Source organism: Polyodon spathula, chromosome 18 (assembly GCF_017654505.1).
Source record: "Polyodon spathula isolate WHYD16114869_AA chromosome 18, ASM1765450v1, whole genome shotgun sequence".
In the NCBI taxonomy this organism is placed as follows: Eukaryota; Metazoa; Chordata; class Actinopteri; order Acipenseriformes; family Polyodontidae; genus Polyodon; species Polyodon spathula.
The window spans coordinates 27,773,399-27,799,945 of record NC_054551.1 but is presented as its reverse complement, the minus strand read 5'-3'; the positions used below and the strand labels follow the sequence as shown (position 1 = coordinate 27,799,945).

At 36.7% G+C, this 26,547-nt stretch overlaps 1 protein-coding gene across 4 annotated transcripts in view; it reads right to left on the bottom strand.

The window, feature by feature from the left end:
- Window positions 1–2,279: 2,279 nt before the first annotated feature.
- Window positions 2,280–26,547, bottom strand: part of LOC121294112 (astrotactin-1-like) — a 156,589-nt gene continuing 132,321 nt past the window's right edge. The window contains exons 19-22 of one of the 4 annotated variants that reach the window (XM_041217684.1): window positions 10,879–11,014; window positions 8,069–8,169; window positions 7,495–7,675; window positions 2,280–4,273 (exon numbers count right to left, since the gene is read on the bottom strand). In XM_041217684.1, the coding sequence (XP_041073618.1) occupies window positions 4,036–4,273; window positions 7,495–7,675; window positions 8,069–8,169; window positions 10,879–11,014 (656 nt within the window). In that variant the 3' untranslated portion in view covers window positions 2,280–4,035. Of the gene's footprint in view, window positions 4,274–7,494; window positions 7,679–8,068; window positions 8,170–8,971; window positions 9,079–10,878; window positions 11,015–26,547 lie in introns of those variants that run through there. The other 3 variants (XM_041217683.1, XM_041217685.1, XM_041217686.1) reach the window with 3 other exon arrangements.

Below are 26,547 nucleotides of genomic sequence, written 5' to 3'. Positions count from 1 at the left end.
GAAATGCCTTTTTATTGTTTTGTCTTCATTGAAAACACTGATAGCTACAACATAGAGTAGTTTTGTCTATCTTTGGCTAGTGATTTGCGAAAGTCTAATTGGGCCTTTGTCATACACTATCGTCATTGTCCTGGGAATGACAGTAGAGAAACAAAAGAGGTAACTATTCCTTGAATAATACTTATGATGAAAATAGCATTTTTCCTCCTCACCGTAATCCTCTAAAGAAGGCCTTCTTGTTGGCCAGCTGAAACAGGCATCACTGAGAAAATGTATTTCCTATTGTTTAAACACTGCTGTGAAGACTGCCTCACTGCAAAAGTATTTACAGCAATTGAGCACCTGAGCAGCCTAATTACCACAAAACAGATTGATAGTGGGGAGCTCATTATTTTTCATTATTTCTCTCTGCCCTACACCACTAAGAGTCCATTTGGACCAGAGTCAAGCCAAATGAACAGTCAAAAAATTATTTGGTCATCTAGCATACAGAAACCACAAAACAACATTATATATAATGACCACTACTTGGGTGACTTGGAAAAGATATTGAAGAAGTTTCTGAAGTGCAGTAGCCTACATACAGACTATGCCAGATCAATATATGAAGCTGCATCTAACAATAACTAATGGAGGTAACTTAAGAGAATGCACAGTAGAACATTGTTACAGTATCTTAGCCTGAAATCACACTTTAATTTATGCCATGATTTGTTGCACAAAACTCCCTACAGGAGCATGATTTATAAGAGAAGGATAGGCTGAAGAATTTGGCAAAAACTGGATCAACTACCATTGATTTAAGATTTGTATTGTTGTGGAATGGACATTACCATAACACCACAAGTACATACAATATAGACAATATAACATACTTCTTTTAGATTACATTATTTTTGATCTCATGTTAAATATCAAAGAACACAATTGAAAAGGGGAAGAGTACATACGGTATACATCTAGCACACACCAGTTAATCCAGATTTTACGAAACGTTACACATGCAAATTTAAAAAAAAAATTCTATAAAAACAAACCCCAGCCCATGGTTCATTTGGGTGTAATAATTGATTACAGCTGTATAATTGATTCCCAAAGAAATGATCACTTTCTGCTTCAATCATAAGCATTCACATTACAAATTAAAAGTTAGATTAAAACAAATGTACTCTAGTTATTTATTCTCATAGTGCTCAACTAAATGGAAGCCAGCTAAACAATAAACTGACTTGAGCTAAACTAGAAAATCTGATAAAAATACATTCTACACTTTAGCGTCAAAAGATCTAAAACAGCAGCCCTAACATATATCTAATAATACAATGTATTCATCTGAATTAGAAGAATAAAACCATGGCAGACGTATGTAAATAAACGGGAGAGCATGATTTTTGAAGAGTACAGTCATTTTTATTTTCACTGAAGTTTCCTTACTGGCCCATCCATCACAATATTGCATTACTGTGGCATCTTTTGATTTAATAAGATACAAATCTGAGATCATCAAACTACTTTAATTGTCACAATAAAAAAAAAAAAAAACTGAACATTTTTAAACACTAGTGACTGTTACAAGTTAGTGTATGGTATATACCATATTCATTCGAATTTAAGACATCCTTGAATTTAAGACGCAGTCGAATTTTACCACCTTCAATTTGAGGAAAATATAATATTTCAAATAAATATGCATTTACAAAGATACAGCCTCAATTACGCTGTTGTACAGTACAAAACTGATGAACCACTGAGCTTGTTTATTGTGCTGCGCACTGCATACTTAAGATGGTGTCTCTGTCGTACACACACCACCACTAACATATGGCATCACACATCCTGGCAACAGCAAGCATGGCACAACACTCCACAGAATCAGGCAACATGTAACCCTGCAACCACAACAGCATTGAACATGTCTGATTAGCATAATGTTGTTTGTTAGAAATGCTGAAATTGTAAACGTTCCTCTTGGAATTCCACAGGAAGCTCGGTTTGTTTTTTGTCAGCAGTCAGTCACGTTACTGCTTGTGTATTCGGGCAGACGCCTTTGTTGTCTTTTCTTGGCAGTCAGTCACGTTGCTGTTTGTGTATTCAGGTAGTCATGTCTTTTCTTGGCAATTTTAACATCCGCATACTCAAATTTAAGACACAGGCTATTTTTGAGGAGAAAAAAATTGTTAAAAAAGCATGTCTTAAATTAAAGGAATAGTATATATATATATATATATATATATATATATATATATATATATATATATATATATATATATATATATATATATATAGCCTAACTGTACTGTGATCCTACAGTGTCTGGCTGTTATTTTAAATCACTTTTTTGGACTTGACCCTGCAATTCAGTGTTTTTGACATAATATAATGTTACTGAGGTTTACAAGCCTTAAAACTCGATAAACATGGCAGGGCACACCTTGTCACTTACTGTTAATAACACTGTTCTGTGTTTGTTATATAAAAAAACAACAGTCATAAACACAATTTACCTCTACAGTCAAGCACTGCAATCAACATTTTAAGAAAATGAAATAGTCACTAAAAATATTACTTAAATTTTTGGGATTGATTCTAAGACTTTTATTCCCCCCAAAAAACTTCTTCCAATACATCCCAAGTCTCAGATTGCAGTGAGTTTAACACAGGAGGGATGATATGGCTCACCTATCTGAAACCGCCTTCACACAGATGAGTTATGATGGCTCAGAACTGGCACTGACGCAGCATTTTGGTCTGTGAGAATTTCCTACACCGTCACAAAGCAGTCGTATTTGATGCCTTCTCTGAACACTGAACCATCTCAAGTCCTGTGTGAAAAGCTATGTCAGCACTGAAGCTCTATTGTGGCCATATATTAAACGTTAAAATCTCACGTGACTGTATGCCAGACGTGTTGGGTATTTCTGTCAGCGGTGTTGCACGTTTTTTTAAAACGCAATGGCTAATCAAGAACGAGGTAGTAATTGGAGACCAGAAGTTGAGGAATTGTTAACCTTAGAATTCTAAAAGTGGCAGCTACTAAACAGATACAGCAATTGGAACTGTGCAGTAGAATTTGGGGTCACAGACCCTGCACAATCCAGTTAATGTGATCGGGGGACTTCGAGAATATAGAGGAAACTCAAAGCGAACAACAGACACTTCAAACTGTCTATATATATATATATATATATATATATATATATATATATATATATATATATATATATATATATATATATATATATATATATTTATTGTAGCTGTTGACAGTATGTGTAATAGACAAGCCAACAACTTTTAATACACTGAAGTTGGTATCAGACGGCTGAATGAAAATAATATTATTAATGCGTCCCCAGAAATATTTTAATTTCAATTTTACACATATATACATATACTATTAATAGAGAGGACAAAGCAAGCACAGGGAAGTTTACAGTACACTACAGTTCTCCAGCAGCATTCACTAAATGAGAAGAAATTGATATAGGCAACTTTATTAGTTAAGTAGCTTACCCACGTTATTCTGCTTATTTATGTATTTGTTTTGTTTCATAACTATGAAAACGATCTGCTGACTGACAGGTCTGGAAGCTGTACTCGCATGATCCCTTTGGCTGTGTGAAAGGGTTATGACAGTATTATACCAGCATAGACTGCGTAATTACTGTATGTGCCATGTGAAAGGGTATTTTAAATAATTTTCTAAACATCTCTGAGATGGCTCAGTAGCGGCATTTGTGTGTAAAAGTGGTATGAGACATGTTGCATTGGGTTCTGAAATCTGTCCCTGGTTGTTATTTTGAAGCAATGCTGGGATGTAGATGGGAAAGCAAACATCTAGAAGCAAAAACCTGACTTTTCTTCACTTGAGAAGTCAGCACAGGATACTTTAATCTAGTTATGTGTAACCGTGTTAGGGAAACTTGAGATGTTAGAGCAGGTTTGTTTCAGGGAAAATGCAATCCAGACATGTACCCTCAGACTCAAGTAATGTTTGGCAATCCATCATCCATTCAGCCAAAGAAAGTCTGCTCTTCAGAGGACCTTGAGCTCCCCATAGTCATTATACAGCACCGCGAGCACCTGTTCTTCACAGGCCTTTCTGATGTCGAGGCTCAGGTCAACCCAGTTGAGGCCAAAGGATTTTGTGTCAGTGTAGCGGCAGGCCAGATACTTCAGAGAGACTCTGCGCAGACCGATCTTCGGCTCCTGAAGCAGGCCACTGCACCAGCCACTGAGGTGATCTAACTGGGAAAGGATTAACCCAGCCTTCCTGGAAGTGAATAACAACAATGATGATGATAATAAAATGAATATCAGCTTCAGCCCCTCACTTCTTTAAAATCTCAAATGTACAGTGTTAACAGAGTATCAATATACTTTGTTTTAGAAAGATGTTTGCTTTGTCTAATTGTTTTGTTTAAACGGTATGCATTGGTTTGTTATTATTTTGAAGAAATTGTATATAAAGTGAATGGTATTTGTTGTACTGTAACCAAGTGAACTGCTGTTCCCTAGGACGGACCCCCGCTGAAAATGGGATGATTTGCATCTCAAAGAGTTGTGTGTGTGATATTTAAAATGAATACAGTAAATAAATACATATTTGGTTTAAGATAGCTTTAATATATCTAAAATGGGCTAGAAAAACTCTCCAGGGTGTCTCCAATAATGAACTTTTCTAATGGATCTGTAGCTTAACTGTGCTTAAACCTAACTGGAAGGTAGATAATTGTTTACACAGGCAGGAGACGGACTGCTTGGCTGAGCCTCTTATCCAGAAACTGCAACCAAAAGCAGGGTGAAGAATGAAATCCATGAGTATTAGTGGAGGGAAACATAAATTGTTTAACTGAGCCATTACTAACACAAGGTTAGAAGCACAAAAATAAACTCATTCATCAAAATTATGAGCTTCTGTATTTCAACCCTGCTCCAAACTAAAACTAGGCTATTTCATTAAGGGATTTCCTTTTAAATTTCACTTTATCTACAGGTATTCATCTACAGGTGACCACTGTTAGAATCATTGTACAAGTAAGGCTCACCTTAGGGAATGCATTGCTTACCACTTCAGATGGTCAAGTCTGCCACCAGTAGATTGCAAACACTTGATTGAATTCATGGATTTAGCAAAACTCACATACTGTTCTAGTTTAAAACCTGATCTCCTTAAAACTGCCCACACAAAGCCATGATTTACACATTATGCAGGTAATGTTTTTAACATGCTTGCATTTGGAAAACTGCCATTTGGTACATTTATTCTAAATACAGCATTTATATGTGACACTTTGTTTTCTGGCTGTTCTCATTCCTGTAATAACCACAGTATTCCATGAATGATCATAGACTACACTCTTTTTATTGAAGGAATGGATTGGATACAGCGCCCCCTCTGCCAGTGGTGGTAGTCCTTGAATAGTGTTGCTTCCCTCTGCAAGAAAGTTTTGTTTGTGTAGTGCTATGCGGACAAGTAACTGTATTACCAGCCTGTATTTACAGTATTGTTGATTCGTTTCCACTTTCCAGTAAAGACCAAGCAGTACAGCTGGAGACACTGATCATTCAGTTACCTTGGCAACCCTTCACAAAACAAGATCATGGAATATCAATGATGTCAGAAAACGTCGGGTACATTTGAAAAATTTCTTGGCAGTTCTGTTTTAAAATTGTTTCAAACCCTGTACCCACACACTTTTAGAGTTTTCTTTAAAAAAAATGTAATTCAATTAAATCTAAATAAATGTGTGGCTCCATGAGTTATTATTTATGTTTCAAAAAGCTTGCCGCAGCTTTTGAGGTTTAAGAAATTTGGATGTTTATTTGCTCCAAAAAAAAAAAAAAAGCCTTGAGGTTTGTTTTGTTTATATTGAAAAGAGCATATTTTTTTCCAAATACGAATGGTTGTCACCATAAATGTAAACATCTATTAAAAGAGGAAACTGGCATATTTTTCATGGGTACATTTTTATCCCCCAACCCCTGCTAGGGCCTTACTTTTGACAGTTACTAGCTTTAATTGAGAAAATAAATTGCAGCATTTTCAATCCACAAACTGGATCTCAAAAAATGACTTTGTTGATACAGTCTGAAATCTTTACTAAATCCTTGTTGCAAAATATATGCTGGGTGGGTCCTGTCCTCATGACACACAGACATGATCTCTTTACTGGTGCAAACCCAATCAAACATTATCAAATTCTTATTCTGCTGTTTTAGCTGTGGTGGTACATGAACTTTCTTTAAATGCCAGGCACATCGTACAGTACATGGCAGACATAACATTGTATGCAGTGCATGGTAGGCATAACATTGCATGCAGTGCATGGTAGGTATAATATTGTATGCAGTGCATGGTAGGCATAACATTGTATATTGGTAGTACAGCTGGAGCTATTTATCTTGATCTGTCTCAAGCCTTAGACGTTGTAAAAAACAATGCATTATATGGGAAATAGATGTGAGTAATGGTGCTTGACAATGGTTTACCTCCTACATACAGTAAATGGTAGGCAACAGATGGCAGAGTTTAGTTGGCTTTCCTCTGGTGGCAACCCAGCAATCGCTGTTAGAGACTCACAGGGTGCCTTACTATTTAATGACTCTGCCTAAATAAAAATCAAAACACAGTGTGTCTGCTGACAATAAAGTTTACTACTTTGTACTGTACAAGTCTGCTTGTACAGTACAAAGTACAGCATCTTATACAGATCCCACCCAGTGTAAAATGTATAATATGTCACTAAAGCTTTAAGTCTTTTGTTTGATTGCTGTAGCCAGACTATTGAAAAGACTTTATTACATGGAGTAACTATTTGTTTTATGTAATATGTTTATTATTTATTTGTAACTTTTTTTTTTGTATGATTGCTGTTGTCTTAACTGGTTTGTATCAGTTATGTGATCCAGGAGATCATGTTCATGTTATTGAATGAGCTATCGCTTCTAATTCACATTGCAAAAATAAAAAGTAGTTTATCTGACAACCCTCTTTAAATAAAATCAAAACAGTTGGGGTGAACCAATTGGTCTGTCTGTAGACTGAACTGATTTCCAGGAGACAAAAGGCTAAAATTGCACTGATCTTTAACAATGGGGGGAAAAAAAGGGCTTTTTTTTCATCTCCTCATGTTATATTCTGGGCTGCTAGTAGCTCTGACTAATTTCAATAAGCTAGAACACAAATTAATTCTTACTTACAACCCATTCTCAAGATTCTTAAAATGGGTTATCTAATTGAATGTTAAATTAAATAAGAAATTGTGAAATCGCTAAATATAATGTTAGTTTTCCACAGCAGAATGTGTCTGTCAGTGCAATAGGAAGTGGAACGGCAGTCTGACTCTGTTTAAATCTTGGCTACGCAGCACAGCAATGTGGAATACAGAAAACAATTATTTTTTTTGCGGCCCATGCAGTACATAATTCCCTTTGTGTTCTTGTAAAAAGCTTGTTGTGCATGCGTGTGCCTGTGTGTGTGTGTGTGTTTACCTGGGCCCTAGCTCATCCTCACAACGCCAAGTGAATTCGCCGAAGCTCTCGTACCGCTGGTTGTAGTGGTAGAGGACGCGATGCAAGCTGGGAGAGCCCAGGTCCATCAGGGTGTTGTAGGCTGTCTGTTGCTCCTTTCCACTGGTGTAACCATTAAACAGGTTGTAGATCTTGTCAGCTACTTCTGGGTTTGTTAAGAAAAGTCACAAACAAAATTGTTAAAACCATTTAAAATAAAATAAGAAAAAAAACCTTTCAAACCTAGCAGATTACTTGTAGAATACAGCTATGGACAAAAGATTTGCATCACCCTATAGGAATAAACACATTTTGCTTCATAAGGTCGAAAGAAACCTGCTGAATAATGTTACGTTAACATATTGAATTACACACCGCTTTGTAGTTTTCCATATACCTAACGAAAAACGTGAATTGTTGGTATTAAATAAAAGTTCTAAATTATGTTCCTTCAGTTTTTTTCCTAAAATTATGTCTCAATCCTAAAATTCTATGTGATGCAAAACTTTTGGCCAGAGCTGTCCATCACATCATCCCAGAATTCACCTGGGCCTACCTTGTGCTTTCACATCATCCACTGCAGGACAGGGTGTCTTGACTGTCACTTCACTCGACCTGGACCTGCGGCCTGTGCTATCCACTGCCCAGAGCCGAAACCTGTGACAGGACAAACTGAGATGCTTAATGGCCTTCCTGTGAATGTGGAGCTCTTTTTAAACTAAATAAGAATGGGGCAAAAAAAATGTTTAAAACATTTGTTACAATTAGACTACACTTTAGAAAATCTACTTACATTACTTGTTTGCATATTCAATCGCAATGTTTACAAGAACAAGACACAGGTTTCACAGGTACTGTAGAAAGCCTTTTGACTGAATGAAAAAAAAATACTATAGAATGTTTTGTTACTACAAAATGTATGTGCCCTAAAGAATATTTTACAATACTCTTTGTATTTGTGTATCGCATAGTCTCTGCTACTATATACAGGCTATGTGTTCCCTGAATTAGTCAAACCAAAGTAAAATTGGTTCTGTTACATTACAGCACCATCTGGGGGACAGCTCCAAAACAACAACTACATGTAACTGCCAACAAAAAGATCACAAAAACACTTTTTTACAATTAAGATATAGTCTGTTTTTGTGTGCAAAAACTTTAAGGTGAACAAACCATAATTTACTCTAAAAACACCTAGGATTAAGGCAACACATTTCATGAACTTTCTTATGACCTCTTGTGGCAGAGGTCATAAGAAGGTGAAGCGGTGCAAAAGGAATCGCAAACAACTGTAATCCAGTAGGAAAGTGGTTTTAATTGTAATCCGGGTCTGGCGACCAACAAAAGAAAAACGCTCCGGCAAAACACAACAATGTGTAATGCGCGGAGCCAAACAATAAACAATAAACGTTATCCGTCCCACAATATTAAAACACGGTCACCAGTCCCGGGTGCGTGTAGTAGTGCTCGTGGTGGGTGATAACAGGTTATCTGGTGACAGTTCATGCAGTGCAGTTCCGGCTTGTGCTGGTCCAAAAGCAACAGCTCCAGATAGTGTTTAGCCGTCTATTGATACAATAAACAAGACAATTACTAAAACTCAAAACAAACAAACACTCACGAATATTCCTTGGCAGTTCCTACTGCAGCTCTCAGTCCTTCCAGGTTTAAAGCTCACACCCCAAGTGAAGGAAAAGATTAACGTTTCACTGGCCCCTTTTATGCTACCCCGCATGATCCCTTGGTAAACAATTTCAGCTGATGCGGCTATAGCTTGCAGCTGCTACCTCGTTTACCTTCCAGGTCAATACGTTCCTGCAACAGAGTCTTGCTTCCATCCAGGCTGACCGACTTCCCGACCTTGGAAACGAACTGTCAGGCCAGCCCGTCCACATATTTTTCCTTTCGCTATTTAGCACCCTCACAGTCGAGAGGGAGATTTATAACCAGAAATTGTATTTCTGTCACACCTCTAAATCTCAGTAAAACAGTGGGCATGTTCTCAGGTTCCTATGCTATGAAGAGTTTTGAATGTTTTGCATTAGCATGGGTCTGTAAATAACTGTGCACCAAAAGGTTCTGAAAGCTATGATGAACGACCAGTCTGTAAGACTGATGTGCATGCCAATATCATATAAGGACAGTATGTACGGTGCTGGTAAGAAGTGTTACCTAAAGATGGAAAAGAGTCTCCACAACATCAAAGGCATTTTAGGGGTCTTCAGAGCTGGTTTTTTTCTCTCTCAGTTCTCTTTCTAGTCTGACTTCTCTTTTATTAGCCTTCCATAAGATAAATGCATGCACATGTGTGCAGGTTTGGGGTTTGTGGGATGGCTAATGGTGCAGTCAATGCAAAGAGCCGGAGAGGCATGCCAGAGGGAGCTTGTCAGACTCCATCACACTCTGTTGCCTTCTGTTACATTTTCTTCAAGCATTTAATCCCCTGTAGCCTCCACTTAGACACTCACTTTACATCAATAGTTTCCTACATTTTAGACAGCAATCCTTCAGCAATCAACAGTAACAATATATATATATATATATATATATATATATATATATATATATATATATATATATATATATATATATATATATATATATAAGAAGGGTTTTTTTCATTTGTCACAATAAAAAAAAAAAAAACTACTGCTACTTCACAAATATTGAGTCTTTAGTCCCTTAAATCCACCTTGATCCCATTACCTTTTTTCTTTCCTGAACCAACACAACAATAAAACATATTTTTGAAGATACCAGTGTGAAACACCAGAAACCGACAAATCCCAATGCAATATTTGCATTAGATGAGAAACTACTTCATTTTCACAATCTAAGGCCAATGTGGGTAACCTGAATCAAATGAAAAGTAGGGGTTCTTTATAATTCTTATTTTTACAATCATTTTCACATTTTTCTAGTATTGTGTTTATGTGAGCATGGTATTGTTAGCAACATGGTTCTTGAGTATGCCATTCTAATGTGTAAACCTGTTTCCTATACTTCACCAACGGAACTCACTTATTTCTTGACATCAACCTTGTATCTTTTAATTTTTTCTGTCCTGGACCCTTGCCAGGTATTTTTGTACAGAGTACGGTCCCAACCTCCGACCTTTCAACCCCCAGTCTCCAGGGCAGGTCCAGTGACATCATCCAAAACAAGACTACTTTTGTGTCCTCTTTTTCAGCCTTCACTGACAGCTTATAGCTTATACTGTGCAATTAAAGGTCATTTATACACTCTAATTATTAGATGCTCCCTGAAACACATACAAGAGTGATACTGAGCTTCTCACATTAACAGAGGCAGACATCAATCCACTCAACAGCAATTATTTACAATGATGCTAAACACTTGACTTACATGTAGGTTGTGTCAGGCTCCAAGCAACGGATTATCATGCTAATGGATGAGGTCAGCTGGTCTGGGATCCCTCCCAGCATCACACAGGGAGACTTGGTGCCAGAAAGGATATCATCCACAAAACTCAGCATGGCTTCTGTGCAGAAAAAAAAACAAACAAAAAAAACGTTATTATTATTTTTAAATCCTCCGTATCTTAACTGTGATACAGTTTTAAATCCAGCGAACAAGCCACCATTTCTAATTGTAATCTCATTTTAAACATTGCAAGCGGAGTAGAAATGTGCTGCCACTCAGTAGTGGGGGTGGGTTTAAAATATTCAGAACAAATCAATGATAGATACACATCAGAAAGGAGGGACTTTTAATGGGCAAGGGGTGGTCAACATGAATTGAGTAACCATTTCCACTGTGTTTCCAGTGTTTGTTGGCTATACACCAAGTTATTATTTTTTTTTTTTTGTATCAGGGGTGTTCACGTTCTGTATTTCAGAAGAAACAGTGCACAAAATCATTTTTATGGGCTATTTTTGATATACAATTAAGTCCCTAAAGAAACTTCAGTTGTCAACAAAAATATAACAGCCCCTGCCCTCATTAAAACATTGGATGCATCTCCTAACATTTTAAAGGACAGCACAAAGGATAGGTATGTAGCCAGAGGGTCTTTTCTCAGGCATTGGAAACAACGTCATGCTTCTGATTTTAGTATTCCATGAAGGTAAAACCAGAAGGAAAAGATATGTGGCACAACCTCCCTCAGAATGAGATGCTGATTGGGCATGGCAACCTTCAAACTGCCCTTCAAAATCAGACACGCACACAGAGAAGGGTTTGTGATGACTAGCGCCTGGAAAGACCAACGGAAAGACGTTAATTGCTATTTAAGCATTCTAGGTTTGGAAAAGTGTTACTTTAATAAATTGAGGAGTTAACTATTGTAGGGTAGACACAGAAAACAACTGAGCTTTTTATGAACGTAGGAAGTTAATTAAATTGTTTGATTTTTTATTTTTATTTTATTATGATAAGTTTAATTTGTTTAACTTGAGCAAAACTGTAGGAAGGAAGCATGACAGCCTTTGGTGTCTATAAAGCGTGGACCAGGGTACCTAATGTTACTATAGCCAGGTCCCAAACCTTTCATGGGCTTACAGCCTTACACAACACATTGCCTAACAAAACACATATTGCATGACATGCTAAATAATAATACTATATATGTCCACAAATATACTTTTTTAACATCTGTAAAAAGCATATCAGGTATTTTTTTTTTTTTTTTTATCTTTCATCAAAATTACCATGGCAACAGTGTATTGTAAACATGCCTGATTTTATTGTATCGGTAACAGTGCTGCTATTATTGCACTGCTTGGATCACTGACTTCCTCTCAAACACGGGACTCCCTGGAAACACAGCAGGAGGACTAAACTATATTTTCCTCCATTAAATCTTTAAAATAAATAAGTCAGTTCCAGTGTTCAATCCCTGCTGCCAATGCACACCTCACCCTTTAATATAATAATGTACACAGTCATTTTAATGACCAGTGTTTGCTCACTGCAAGTTAGAATGGATAAATTGGCAAATGCAAAAGTAGAATCTATACAGAATAATCGCTTGAATGCTTCTTACAATAGCAATTAAAAAAAAATCCTTTGCCCCAGATTTGTGGCTATGTGATATGGAGACCATTATGTCTCAGATAGCCATTTGTGATATAGAGTATCTGGTGCACATGGCTTCTATCACTGTAGCCCTTTTTCATTTGGTGTAAGAGCAAGTGGGTACATAAGAAAAAATATAAATAATCACACAATATCACAAATGTTTTGGCCCTTTTATTAGCTCAGTAATGCAAGAAGCTTCTGCCATAGTGCTTAGTGGATGTTGTGGCCTTCTCCATACAGAGACCAGAGATGCAATGTAGACATAAAAAGCAACAGGAAAATAAAAGTTCCCCACTAAATTCTTGTTGTCGCAGGTGTGTGACTGGATCTCACCCTAATTTGAAATAGCAGGATAACTTTGGTTTGGAAGCTTTCTATCTTGATGAAGGGAACCCACCCACTAAAGGAAGTGATTATTATGAACCACGTTTTGTTGAAGTTTGCTTTAATCAGTGTTATGGCAACTACTTTCAGACAATACCCTGCACCTGAAATCATTTTACCCTTGGTGCCCTGGGAGTTACGTAAAAGAGGAGTGTTGCCAAGTGGTCCATTATCAGACATAAATACCAACATTCTGATGGAAATATTTTTGGAATAGAAGTCCCATAGTATAGTTGCTGCCGTGGGACCACTGGGAGAAAGTGGGGCTGGAGTTCAATGAGAGATGAATCAGTACTAAATCCAAACCATGCATTTATCTACCCTTATATGTAAAGTGAATATTGATAGGTATGAAAGTTTACTTTTGTTTTGTGCACTTTTCACCTTGTAATACTGCAGATTTTCCTCTGATATAATTTCTTGGTGCACCAAAAAAGCCCCCCCTGAAGAAACAGTTTTTTTTCTCAGAATGTAGACCACTTTGTCCAGACTGAGTGAAATGCTGAGCTCTGCAAGAACACACCCAAATTGACAAGAAATACAAGCAATGCTATATCACTATTGTAGAATTATTAGTACTTTGATATGCGTAGTAATGTCTTTATACATATTGTGTAATGTAAATATAATTATTATGGTGATTTTCAGCTAGAAATGCAAGTAGATATTATTTAAATTTCATTAGATTGTAGCATCTTTTTGCTAAAGAACATTTTTCAATTTAGTTTTTAAAAGTCCAAACTGCATCCAAAAAGCAGTGCAATGCATTGGAGTATGGAAAAGCTTACATGCAATGACGGTACTTTTTTTGTTAAACAATCAAACCTATAAATATTCCTTTAAGTAGAGTACAGTATTTAATGTTAGATTTTGAAACGCGTCATTTTTTTAATTGCCAATTTTTCATTAGCTATATGGAAAACTAGAAAAGTGGTACATCATTTTGTGCTTCAGGTTTGTGCATCAGGTTTCATTAGACTTTATCAGGCAAAAATAGTTAATTCTATAGGGGGGTGCAACAATTTTGGCCATAGCTGTAGAAAAAAGCTGCTGGCTCTAATAGGAAAAAAATAAGTATTGCCTCCCATTTACTGGTTAGAACTTGATTTAATTCTCCCCCACACAGATCCATCATCTATTCACCTTGAAGAAAAACAACGACAATACAAGAGTTTTTTCCTCATAATTACAAACATTCATTGAGGTCTTAGTTCTGTCTTTCTGACAGATAGAAAAAAAAACTGTGGCACAAAAACAAAGAATTTTTGAGGCCCCTGACAGGTGTTTTTTTTTTCCTCAAAATGCTGGGAAGTTTTACAAAATTTTCAGAGAGGGTGATGAGGACATTTTGTTCTTTGATTAAACAATAGTTAATGTTGCTGATGAAAAGTGTGACTGAGATGTGGAGGCCAGACTGTTAAATGTCTCAACAACCTTTTTTTTATAGCAGTTAAAAGTGATTTCATCCTGCTACACGATATAAATGAACTGCTATCCTGCTGCCTTCAAAGTTATGACATACATTACTGAATTTATATGTGCTGTTGAGATTAAAACTTAATCTCTTTTTTCTTGCTGAAACAGCTGGTATGGTAGCCCTACAGACTAAAGTACCTGCAGTGAGCCCATCACACACACAGTATGTGTCTGCATTTTCACTGAATCCAGCTTTACTGAAGTACACAGGGCAATGTCTAATAAAGCCTGTTACTTGCCTATTGACACCTACTAGTACTGATGTAATCATTTTGTTTTTGCTCTGCTTTAATTATGTCAGAAGAGACTAAAAAACAGTATGTGGAATTGTATGGTTTAAAAGAATAAATATATGTATAGAGTAGTACTGTGTATTTAACATCTAGATGTGATCAGGTCTCTACTGTACATTTTTGTACCCTGCTGCTAAGAAAAAAATGACTCTGCAATTTTACATACGTACAGTACAAACATGTGAACAGAGTATTAAAGTCTACAAAGCTTTGGCATCAGACTTTCATGAATTTGAAGGTGAAAAAAAAAGTGAAGTAAACCGAGTCAAGAATCCTGACATCTGTACAGTACAATATAAAGTAATTACACAGTTAACACTGTCTCTGAAAATGCAAGACGAGAAGTCGCTCTGCTGCTGTAGTATTTAACCTATTGTCTCAGTTTTTATCAGCACTAGTAACTATGAAAAAAATACATTTTATTATTGATGCAATGTTGGCCCAGCAGTTGTTGGCTTTCATCTGTAGCATTGTTGCATTTCCAAACTGAGTTGGCAAAGGTTTCTAGCAATAGGTTTTTCAAAGAAAAGAATATCCATTATAGCTGTCCCAGCAGAAACATATTCTTGTCATTTTATAAATCCAAATTGGTGAATGATGAATTGGTGTTTTAATCTGTACATATTACAGCTGTTTAAATGAATTTAAAAAGCCCCTCATTGACGTTTTACATCCCGATCAAAATACACTAATCAACTGAAAATTAATCAAATTGATTAAACAGTGACAGAGCTACAGTAAATACCACCAACAATTTAATGTTTTCACTATAAAGATTACCTCTAAAAGTGTCTTCAATCCTTGCAATTGATACTGTATTTTGATCGGTAAGTATGTAGAAGTCCAGTGAGGGACATTTTATGATCATTTAAACAGCTGTAATATGTGCATTTCTCATCACTTAGATAATTTAAATAGCAATATGTTAAATAGTCATGTATTTTAAATAAAAACTCATAATTAGATAGATGGCTGGTCTTCTTTAAATGCCCCACCGTGTTTTCACCTGAACGCTAACGTGTAGTTCAAGTCACCTGCTGATCTTTTTTTTTTTTTTTTTTTTTTTTTACTCATAAACAGATTAACATGCCAACTTGAAACACACCAATTCATCACAAACACTGCCTCCCTGTCCTAAATTACTGATACCATGACTAGTTTTGTTTAACCGATAGCAATTATACTATAGGTTGTGGTGTGCTTGGCAGGGTGCAAAAGAATAGACTCAACTAAAAACATCTGTCTTGATTTGCCCTGCTTGATACTAAGAAAAGACGAGAGATAGTCAACAACATGGACAAGTTTGTATTAAATTGGTTCTTGGCACTCTTCACTGAAAGTCTTAAACTCCCATATGGAACATATTACCTTTTTGAGAGCAGTAACGGAAATAAAATCCTAATTGTAACTTAGAGGGTGGGGAGTTAATATCTGTCCACCTACCTTGGAAGACAGAAAAATAATGGTTCAATCTCCTTTCTTTTTCCAATGTTTAATCTTTGATTTTGGCGGTGCAATTAGCATAGAGGAGCTTCAATGGAATATGTATCTGATAATTATTCAGCTTTGTCTTAGTTTGTGTCTCAATTGAGTGAGTTTTAATTTATTGGTGATTTGTCATGGAATATATCAAAATCACACATTTAAACATTATATATGCCAGATGTATCTGGCTTGGCTTTCTAATAAAAGAGGTTTATGAGTACAGATAGCTCAAGATATTCTGGTGACCTCAATTGTTTGCTATAATGGCTTACCCAGTTGCAAATTGTGCAGGCTGCTTGATACCTCTTCCTAAACATTACAGAAGAAATACAATAAATAGGGCTCTGTGACAGAAATTTAATGAATCTTCTTTGTAAATCTCCCGCCCAACCTGTGAGGGCGCTAAGCAGCGAAAGCAGAGTCCTTTGGACGGGCTGGCATGACAGTTCTTTCCCAGGGTCGGGAAGTCAGTCAGTCTGAAAGAAGGTGAGACTCCATTGCAAGAAAGTATTGACCCGCTTGTTTCTGTTAGTAATTGTCTTTGTTTGTAAACCACTAGACGGCTAACACGTGTACAGAGCGGTCGCCTGGGCCAGCACAAAGCCGGATCAACACTTCACCACAGTCAATATAATAAATTGTTATCACCCACCACGAGCACTACTGCACGCACCGAGACCGGTGACCATGGCTAGTATTATTGTGGATGCGGATAACGTGTTTATTATTTGGGCTGCAATCCCTGTCTTTCGTTCTCCGTGTTTTACACACTGATGTGTATAGCCAGAGCCTACTGTTTGGTGGCCAGACCGAGAATTACAAAAATAAAGTCCTTTTTCCATCACCTCTGCCCCTGTTCACAATCAGCAGCCTCTTTGCCACAGGCTCCTGGAGAGACTTTGTCATAATTATTTTCCAGGGGCTAAATGCAAACCAAAAATATCCACAGCCTGACATGTTTGTTTTGGGTCCAGGAATTTTTTACTGTGAGCAGTTTAGAGAGCTACATCTAGAGCAGGGGTTGGCAACCTCAACGTAACCATGGGCCACTGTGGCAGCCCACAAAACGGCTTGTGGGCTGCCACCAACAAAACTGAACTATTTTTAACTCAATTGTCAGGTTGTAATACCTACACAATACCAACGTACTTACACAAACACACTGGGCAAAGCATAGAGTACAATTATACTGTACTTATTTAAAAAAAAAAGGAAATCTTTGAACAAAGACATTACTGCTATACCGCTGCTATCGTCTTTTTAGTCAACAGTCTTAAACCACACAGAATTCACAATGTAAAACCACACAGAATTCAAACTGTGCTTATCTGTGCAACAGCAAAGATAAATAACTATATAAATGGGTTTAATTTACATTTACTAGCTGCCCGTTACTTCTGTGTTTCTCAAAGAAAAACAAAAAACTCCAATGAAAAATAAGTGGGCAAATAGTATTTTAAATGTACGTGGATTCACAACAAAAGCAGCCATAACACACAAAAACAGGTTTAATCTATTCCCATTTAACATTAGATGTGGTTATTAAATTGAACATTTTGCTCCCAGAAAGGGAAAAAAAAATTCTCTTAAATTAAAACAATTTATTTAATTTGGCCAACTTCACCGCTGTCATTCCACTGGCTCAGCACGTTGCATGCAGTTACTGCATAAGCATTGATTACGTACTTCCACATGACGTTGGCTGTGTGCCTTGGAACTGTTGCCTAACAACCACTAACAGACTGTGTGCGGTGTGAGAAAATCACTCCAGCACAACAACACAGAAGCTGGTTGCGCAAGTGCCAAGGTGGCAGATCTAATTGATGTTTTTTTTTAAATGTAATACATTGATAAAGATACTCAGAGGGGCCGCCACCAAACCTCAAATGGGCCGCCATTGATCTAGAGGAATGTGAACCGATATGTAGATTTGAGGTGTACATTACTCTTCATGGTGTCTCAATACTATTTGGGGAGAATGTATGCACATTTTACATCATCAATTACAATATTTCTAACAGGCATTCATTTATAATCAGCAACTCTACTAATGGTAGCCTATTCACCTTGTCATCTTACCAGGGAAAACAATTCGCATAGAAGATACAAGCAGATTGGTCCATTACACATTAATCAAATTTTAAAGAACCCTAAAGGCCTATACACACCTGACAAAATGCGATTTGTCCTGTGATAAAATGTTACTTTCACTGCCATTTCACACCAATGGCAACAGGCACACACAATGTGATGGGTGACTCTCGTGATTGGCCATTGGTCAGTTCCCTAGCTGCTGTGTGACAAAATTGCAAAAATAGACACCAATCCTATTTCTTTTCGCCTTGCTTCAGTGTCGCTTCAGAGTTGCATCACAGGCAGTGTGAATAGTTTCTATCAAAACTAAAAAGAAAATAATAATTAGTTGTCGAGCGGTGTGTCGTACTACATGTGCACTTGTTGCATAGCATTCGGTGTCAATAGGCCTTAAATTAACTAAACTACGCATGTCGATAGCAGCATTCGCCCCTATATGGTAAAGACCACAGACAGAAAAAAAAACAAACAAAAAAAAAAACAGACCTGGTTTAATAACAAGCTGAAAGAATAAATCAGAAATTAGAAATCAGCTGCATCAACCAGGTTCTGGAGTTGGCTCCTAATTTTTACAGTCTAACTGAGCATGCCTTAGCTGCAATATACATAGACAATTTCACTTAGAATTACTGTTAGTTTTATTTTGTACTGCACAACACAAACTAAAATATACAGAGCAATTAAAAACAAAGCACTAATATCATACTGTAATCACATACACATGCACTGCACAATATCACAAAGCAAATTAAATATCTACTTGCTGAAGCAGTTTTTTTAAGCAATGCAGTAGCAAAAGTCACAGGGCAATGATGTCAACTCCCTAGCAACACTCCTCCTATGTTGGTAATGGATTCTATCAATGCAGCAGGTTTGTGCGTTTGGGAAAGGAGAGGAAGATTCATGAAATTAATTGGCGACTTAAGTTGATGAGAAGCAATTATCCTCCACAGTACAAATTAAAACGGTGTGCTACTTTTTATACAAAAAATTAGAAAATGCGGGTTGCATAGGTGATTTATATTGGACCCTGACGCCCACGATAAAACAAGGGCGTGTTTGGACAATATTTATTATTAGCCTATTTGTTATTCTATGTGTCTCTCACTATATCGCGGCCCTCAATATGTAGTGGATTTGTACTGGACCCCGACAACCACGACATATCGAGTGGGTGGTGTATTTCAATTTGAACTCTTTCAGAACCAGTTAGGATTGAAGGTACTGAAGGAAGAAGTTACCTAATGAGTGTCCAATGCAAGGGTGCAAGAGATGAGGTTGAAACAGAGGACTGTGAAAGTATTACATTATAATGGAAATACTGGAGCAAGCTAATAAAAAAAAATGCTGTTACCTTTCATTGAATATAATATTCCTCCTTGGGTCACGTTATGTTTTACACAATAAGAAGTGTACATTGCATAATGGCATATTGTATTTCTAACAGAACTGATCTTGATTGGTGTGTTAATGGAAAATGTTTTAATGTTTTCCTATTTAGTGTGTACTATTTGCTTGAAATTATTCTTATCCCTGCTGTCGAGTTTTCCTGAATAAAATAATAAGTGCTGTGAAGCGACACAGTGGGGTAAACGAAAAAGCAAGATTCTCCCAAATGTAAATCCTTAAGTCTTGGCAATGCTTCACTTTTCAGATCTACCCGCCCGGCAGTGCCAAAACAGTGATGTATTGCAACTGTAAAATAAACATTTTTCTTTCTTCCTTTCCGTTGTTTGTGGTTGTCAAAACATTAGTCCAAAGTGTTATATCTAGGCAAGGGGAAAAGCAGAAGCCTTCTTTGTTTGTTTGTTTGTTATGGTAACCCAATAAAAAACAAAATGTTTTAAAATTTAGATTAGAACAAGATTTCAGACAGGAAAATAATAGGGATGACATATGCAATGTTTTTTGAGATGTTACAATGTACAGATGTAAATGCTGTAATTTCTTGGCCTGATGGTCTTGCCTCTGAGGGTACAACACAGCTATATATAGCCAAAACAAAGAAGGTAAGGAGTGTATGGTAAAGTCACCCCCATATACCAGCTGAGAGATGGTGAAAGGGGAATAGTAGGAGAAATAAAATGACATGACAAAAAGAGGGTGAATCAGATAAGAAATAGCATTTGTTCTTCTCTGATCAGATTCTAGATAGTATATGTTCCTTACAGAAATACGTATTTTATATATTATTCAGTGCTACCTATAATACATGTTCTACTTGATTCTCTAGGAAGTACCCAGACCAATGAGAATTTAGCCAGAGCAGAATGTAGACTACAGAATTTGAACAAGAAACTTTAACATTTTAGCTCGGCACATAAATACTGAGTAGTGGACCTCACTACTTATGCATTGCACATAATTATCTTAAAATACATTCTTACAGAGCAATCAACACATATACCGTGCCTATAGAAAGTCTACACCCCCTTTTTTCACATTTTGTTGTGTCAGTGCCTCAGAGCTTCAAGCATTTAAATGAGGATTTTTTTTCTGCTTATCTACACATCATACTCCACATTGTTAAGGGGAAAAAAGTTTTTATTGAGAAAAAAATTATATATTAAAAATATATAATACTTTAATACTTGGTGGAAGCTCCTTTGGCAGCAATTACAGCAGTGAGTCTGTTGGGATAGGTCTCTACCAACTTTGCACACTTAGATTTGACAATATTTGACCATTCTTCCTTACAAAACTGTTCAAGCTCTCAAGTTCCTTGGGGAGCTTTGACGGACAGCAATCTTCAAATCATGCCACAAATTTTCGATTGGATTTAGGTTGGGGCTCTGACTGGGCCACTCAAGGACATTTACCTTTCTGTTCCTTAACCACTCCAGTGTAGCTTTGGTTGTGTGCTTTGGGTTGTTGTCACGCTGAAAGGTGAACTTCCGTCCCAGTTTCAGCTTTCTTGCAGAGGGCAGCAGGTTTTCCTCAAGGACTTCTCTGTACTTTGCTCCATTCGTTTTCCCTTCTATCCTGACAAGTGCCCCAGTCCCTGCCGATGAGAAACATCCCCATAACATGATGCTGCCACCACCATGCTTCACATTAGGGATGGTGTTCTTTGGTTGATGCACTGTGTTAGGTTTGCGCCAAACATAACATTTTGCATTTAGGCCAGAAAGTTTCATTTTAGTTTTGTCAAACCACAAAACTTTTTGCCACATGGCTACAGAATCTCCTGAGTGTTTTTTTGCATACTTCAAGTGGGATTCAAGATGGGCTTTCTTAAGTAATAGCTTCCTTCTTGCCACCCTACCATACAGGGCAGATTTGTGGAGTGCTTGGGATATTGTTGTCACATGCACACTTTGACCAGTCTTGGCCATAAAGGCCTGTAGCTCTTGCAAAAACTTGCCATTGGTCTCTTGGTAGCCTCTCTGATCAGTCCCCTTCTTGCTCGGTCATCCACTTTGGAGGGACAGCCTGATCTAGATAGAGTTTCGGGCATGCCATTTCTTACTAATCGTCTTGACCGTGCTCCTAGGGATATTCAAGGCCTTTGATATTTTTTTTTATACCCATCCCCTGATCTGTGCCTTTCAACAACTTTGTCCCAGAGTTCTTTTGAAAGCTCTTAATGCTCATGGTTGAGTCTTTGCTTTGAAATGCACTACCCAACAGAGGGAACCTACAGGAACAGCTGAATTTATCCTGAAATCAAGTGAATCACTACAATTTAACACAGGTGGAGGCAACTTGGTGTGTGATTTTGAAGGCGATTGGTTACACTTGAGCTAATTTAGGATTGCTATTACAAGGGGGTGGACACTTATCCAACCAAACTATTTCAGTTTTTATTTTTAATTTTCTACAAATTTCTAGAATATTTTTTTCACTTGGAAGTTGTGGGGTAGGATGTGTAGATAAATGAAAAAAAAAAAAAAAAAAATATATATATATATATATATATATATATATATATATATATATATATATACACACACACACACACACACACACACACACACACACACACACACATTTTAATTCCAGGCTATACGGCAACAAAAGGTGAACATTTTGAAAGGGGGTGTAGACTTTCTATAGGCATTGTAAAAGTGGTAGCTCAAACTGGAATGAACTGAAACTTTTGAGGACTTCTGATTGGTTGTTTTTCATCTGCGTTTCACTTTGAGTTTATAATTATTTTAATTATAATTATTTAATTGAGTTAAATAATTATACACCATGGTTTGGAGAATATGTAACATTATATTCTTTTACTTTCATTTTTATTTGTGCATTTCTGAGTTGTCCTGCCTACCCCCTATCACCCTTAGAACTACCCCCAGTTGAAAACCTGAGATAAGGACTTTGAGCTAAGCCTTACATTCTGTTTTAAGGTACAGTACCTTTGATTTAGAACATCTCATAAAAATAAATAAATAAATAAATAAAACATTCTAAAATAGGGCATGTGGAGCTGATCAAGAGAATGTTTTACAGTACTTGTAATTGACTTCTCTGTTGTAAATGGCCCTATAGTCTCACAATCTGCAGACAGGTGAAGAAACTACAGTGCTACAGTATAGAGTATATCTGTTATATACTGCACTATATAAAGGGTTTACAATTTTAGGTTGTAACCAACAAAACATCCCAGAAGAACAGGAGACAACTAGTTATTACTTACTCTGTCCATACAGCAGTTTACTCTATACTGTTAGAGGTACTGTGCACAGTTATTTAATGAGCAGTTCTCAGGATGCCTCAACAAATCAAAACTGCAGAACAGCAGGCTACACTATTTAAAAAAATAAAAGCTCAGCTAAACATTACAATAAATAATTACTGAAAATGAAATAAATAAACACTGAAGAACAGAAGCACTATGGTTTTGAGGAGCGCTTATTTAACTCTTGACTTTGCCTGTATTTGTTTGAATCCTGTCCTGAATATGCTGTAAGTTATTTTCAAACTGCTTTATCAGAGTGGCCCCTTTGATTTTTATGGCCACAGGGGTATTTATCTCTCAGTCTATTTGCTGCCATGATCCAGATCTATGCTAAACATGCTTGACTCAGTTTTATTTATTTTTAATACTTTATTATTTTTAAGGGAAAGAAAATGCTTTGTAATGTATTATTTATTCTTAGCAGACGCCCTTACCTGTCACAACATGTATTTGCTTTATAAAATCCCTGTTAAACCACAGCTTGGGAACACAGACGTCATCTTTAAAACTGACCTTATTTATTTAGCAGGAACCAGCTGTTCCACTAAACCAGTTAAAACCAACTGGGATCTCTCTACCGCAGCAGGCACCTGCCATTTACTGTCAGTGGAATGACATCGCTCACAAAAAGCTGTGAATGCATTTTCTTCAATCTCTTAAAAAGTCTTAAAGAATTACACTATACATGTCAACTTCAATGGGCCCCTTCGGGTGCTTCTGTTGTGTTCTGGGAACCCCATCAAACTCTGTCATGTTTCTGAGCCATACTGTAGGTAGGCATTGAAGAGACCAGCGCCGAGCACATGGTGTGACTCATCTGTTTATACACTGGATGTTATGTCCCACTGACCCCTAAATAAACCCTACCGTTACAGAGTATTAAAGTGCTCACATCAGCCTGGACCTGGCAACTGTTTGTTTTCATAGAGAACCTGGCTGGTCCCAGATGACTGCAAACCAGACTTCCGATTCAGTCAACTTCAACATCTGGGACGAGGGTATGATGTCAATTTGTGTGCCCGAATCACATTATGTTCTAGATTAGTGCATAAGCAATCAGTTAGGAGGGTTAATTATCAATTATGATACTTTGCACGGATCTATTAACATTGGTGAAATCAGTGCACCAACTCTTGATGCGAGTCTCAGACTTCCTTTCTTGTGCAGCAACCTGTGTTGGTGACTTTCCATTTGAATATCCTTTTCATTTTTATTTATTTTTTTACTTTAAAACACTACCGTTACAAGTTGAGGTAGGAGTACTGCGATCATATTGCTATACAAAAAATACATAAGCATTACATAAAGCCATCATACTTAACAGTGGTCTTAAGAGTATTTGCCGTGGTCAAGTGTGTTGTAAAAAAAAAGTTAATAAATCTCAACTCAGAAAATAATTTACAAGAGCATTGAATGTGACAGATTGTAATCAAAAAAGAGCACAGATCAATAGCAGTAATGTATTTTATACATATGTAGACTGGACAAACCCCTACAGGACTGTGCAAAAGAAAACTGCAGCAGCTGCTCACAGTCGTTAACATTCAAACTTAGAACACATGCACCATCAAATAATCCAAACTTTGATTTTCAGAATGAAAAATTGTTATATTTAATCTTCATAAACTTCATACGAGTCCTTTGAGCAACTCTAATATGAAGGTTATTTCAAACAAATCCAGAAAGAGAGTATCTTCTGGCAACTATATGTTAATAAAACCATATTTTAGAAATGACACTCACACTGTAAACATTGTAAAAAAAGCAGAACAGCAGTTATAAGTATTTTAATTATTTATGTACATTTGACTCCCAGAACGACATGGTTTAAATAAGGTTTCAATAGGGAAGAAAGCAACAGCTTTCATGTGCCCGTTTCATCTGCTGTAGTGGAGCGCACAGAAAGCTATGAATCTATAGAAAATGTAGTAAACAGATAACAAGGAATTATAGGGTAGTGTCAAACCAACACAACTGTGGAATACCAAAGCTTTAACAATCTTGAATAAACAACATCTTGATAACGCCACCTAACTTTAATATCAATTGCAATAAATGAGTGATTACGAATTATCTTTAAAGTAGAGATGAATGTAGAGAAGTGTTCCTTTTAATTGGTTGAATCTCTTTTTAAAAACTCAGGTCTAAACTTATTTCTTCCCTTTGCTCTTGTTTAATTATTTATTACTTGCTGAACTACCCGGCGTTGCCCAGGGAAATTCAATGTTTCAATATTTCATGTGTGACAAATTGAGGAATGGTAGTCTTATGGTTTCCTGTAACTTACCGATCTTGGGTGTCGCACAATGTGCTCTGACCCCGTTCCCTTTTTTTAAAAACTTATTTAGTTTTTTGCCATTTTTAAATTTTTTTTAAAAAATGTTTGTTCTTTTTATTTATTTTTTGGTTTTGTGGGATGACTACTGTAGTGATCCAGCAATGGAGTTACTAAATAAAGTACCCCAGACGGGGTGGGGGGAGGTCAAAACTTTGTATCCAATCACAGCCCCCGACCTTCCCCTGGATGAAAGCAGAGGCCATGCGAAATTTGGTTGCACTGGCCCCTGCGGGGTCTGAATGCATAAAGGAACAGACAGAAAAACTTTCTTCTTTATAAGACTCACTGTCCTTTGGTTCCACCTTGTGGTTACATTTTGCAGGGAAGAAAAAACGGGGGAGAAATCTACATATACAATTATTGATCAGAGGAAAATTTATCCAATCTTTTCATGTGGCTATTTTGATCAAGACCTTTTTAAAGACGAATAGTAATGCTTTTGAGAAAAACAGACATATGAAAAAGTTCTACATGGTTTTATTGGTAACAGTGTACATCCAATCAATATATAACATACCAAAGGAATTTCATTCCTTTCAGCTTTTTCAAATAAGACCTGCTGTTCTGAAAAAGATTAAAATATACACAATTAGGAAAAGCTTAAAAGATAAAGAAAAAAGAAAAAGGACAGTCACGTTTCTGCTCAAAGACCAGGCTGCCTGTAAGGGGAAAGTTCATATCCATTGATATTCACTCTTGATACCCTCTTAAATCATTGCATGTATAATGATACAGTTTAAAGTTTCCTAGCTATCTTTTACTTACAATATATTTTGTTTTGGCAGGGCAAGTTCCCTACCCGATAGTGTTCACATAAAAAAAAAAAAAAAAAATTCCACTGCTTAGTTTTCACCAGCATATCTCTTTCTATCAGCCTATTTCAATCTACAAAGTCTACTCAGTATATGCAAATTTAAAAATAAAAACAAACAAAAAAAAAACTTTCTGTACGTTTTGAAAAGGCGAGACTCTAATGTAAAGTGATGTCAAAGAAACTTTTCCAGAGGCTGGGGCATTTTGCACCCTCCAAGTCTCCCCTAGAATGAGCTATAACAAGGAAGGTACAGCTTTTATGAGCAGCCTAAAGTAACTGTAACTAATTTACAAGACATCTGAAAATTTCTGTGAAGAACGAATGGGGCCAGCGACACAAATGAGAAAGCACAGTTAATATGCTAGCATACGCAGTCTGTGCCAACAGCTCATTAAATGATGCAGATCATGAAAAATAAGCAAGGACA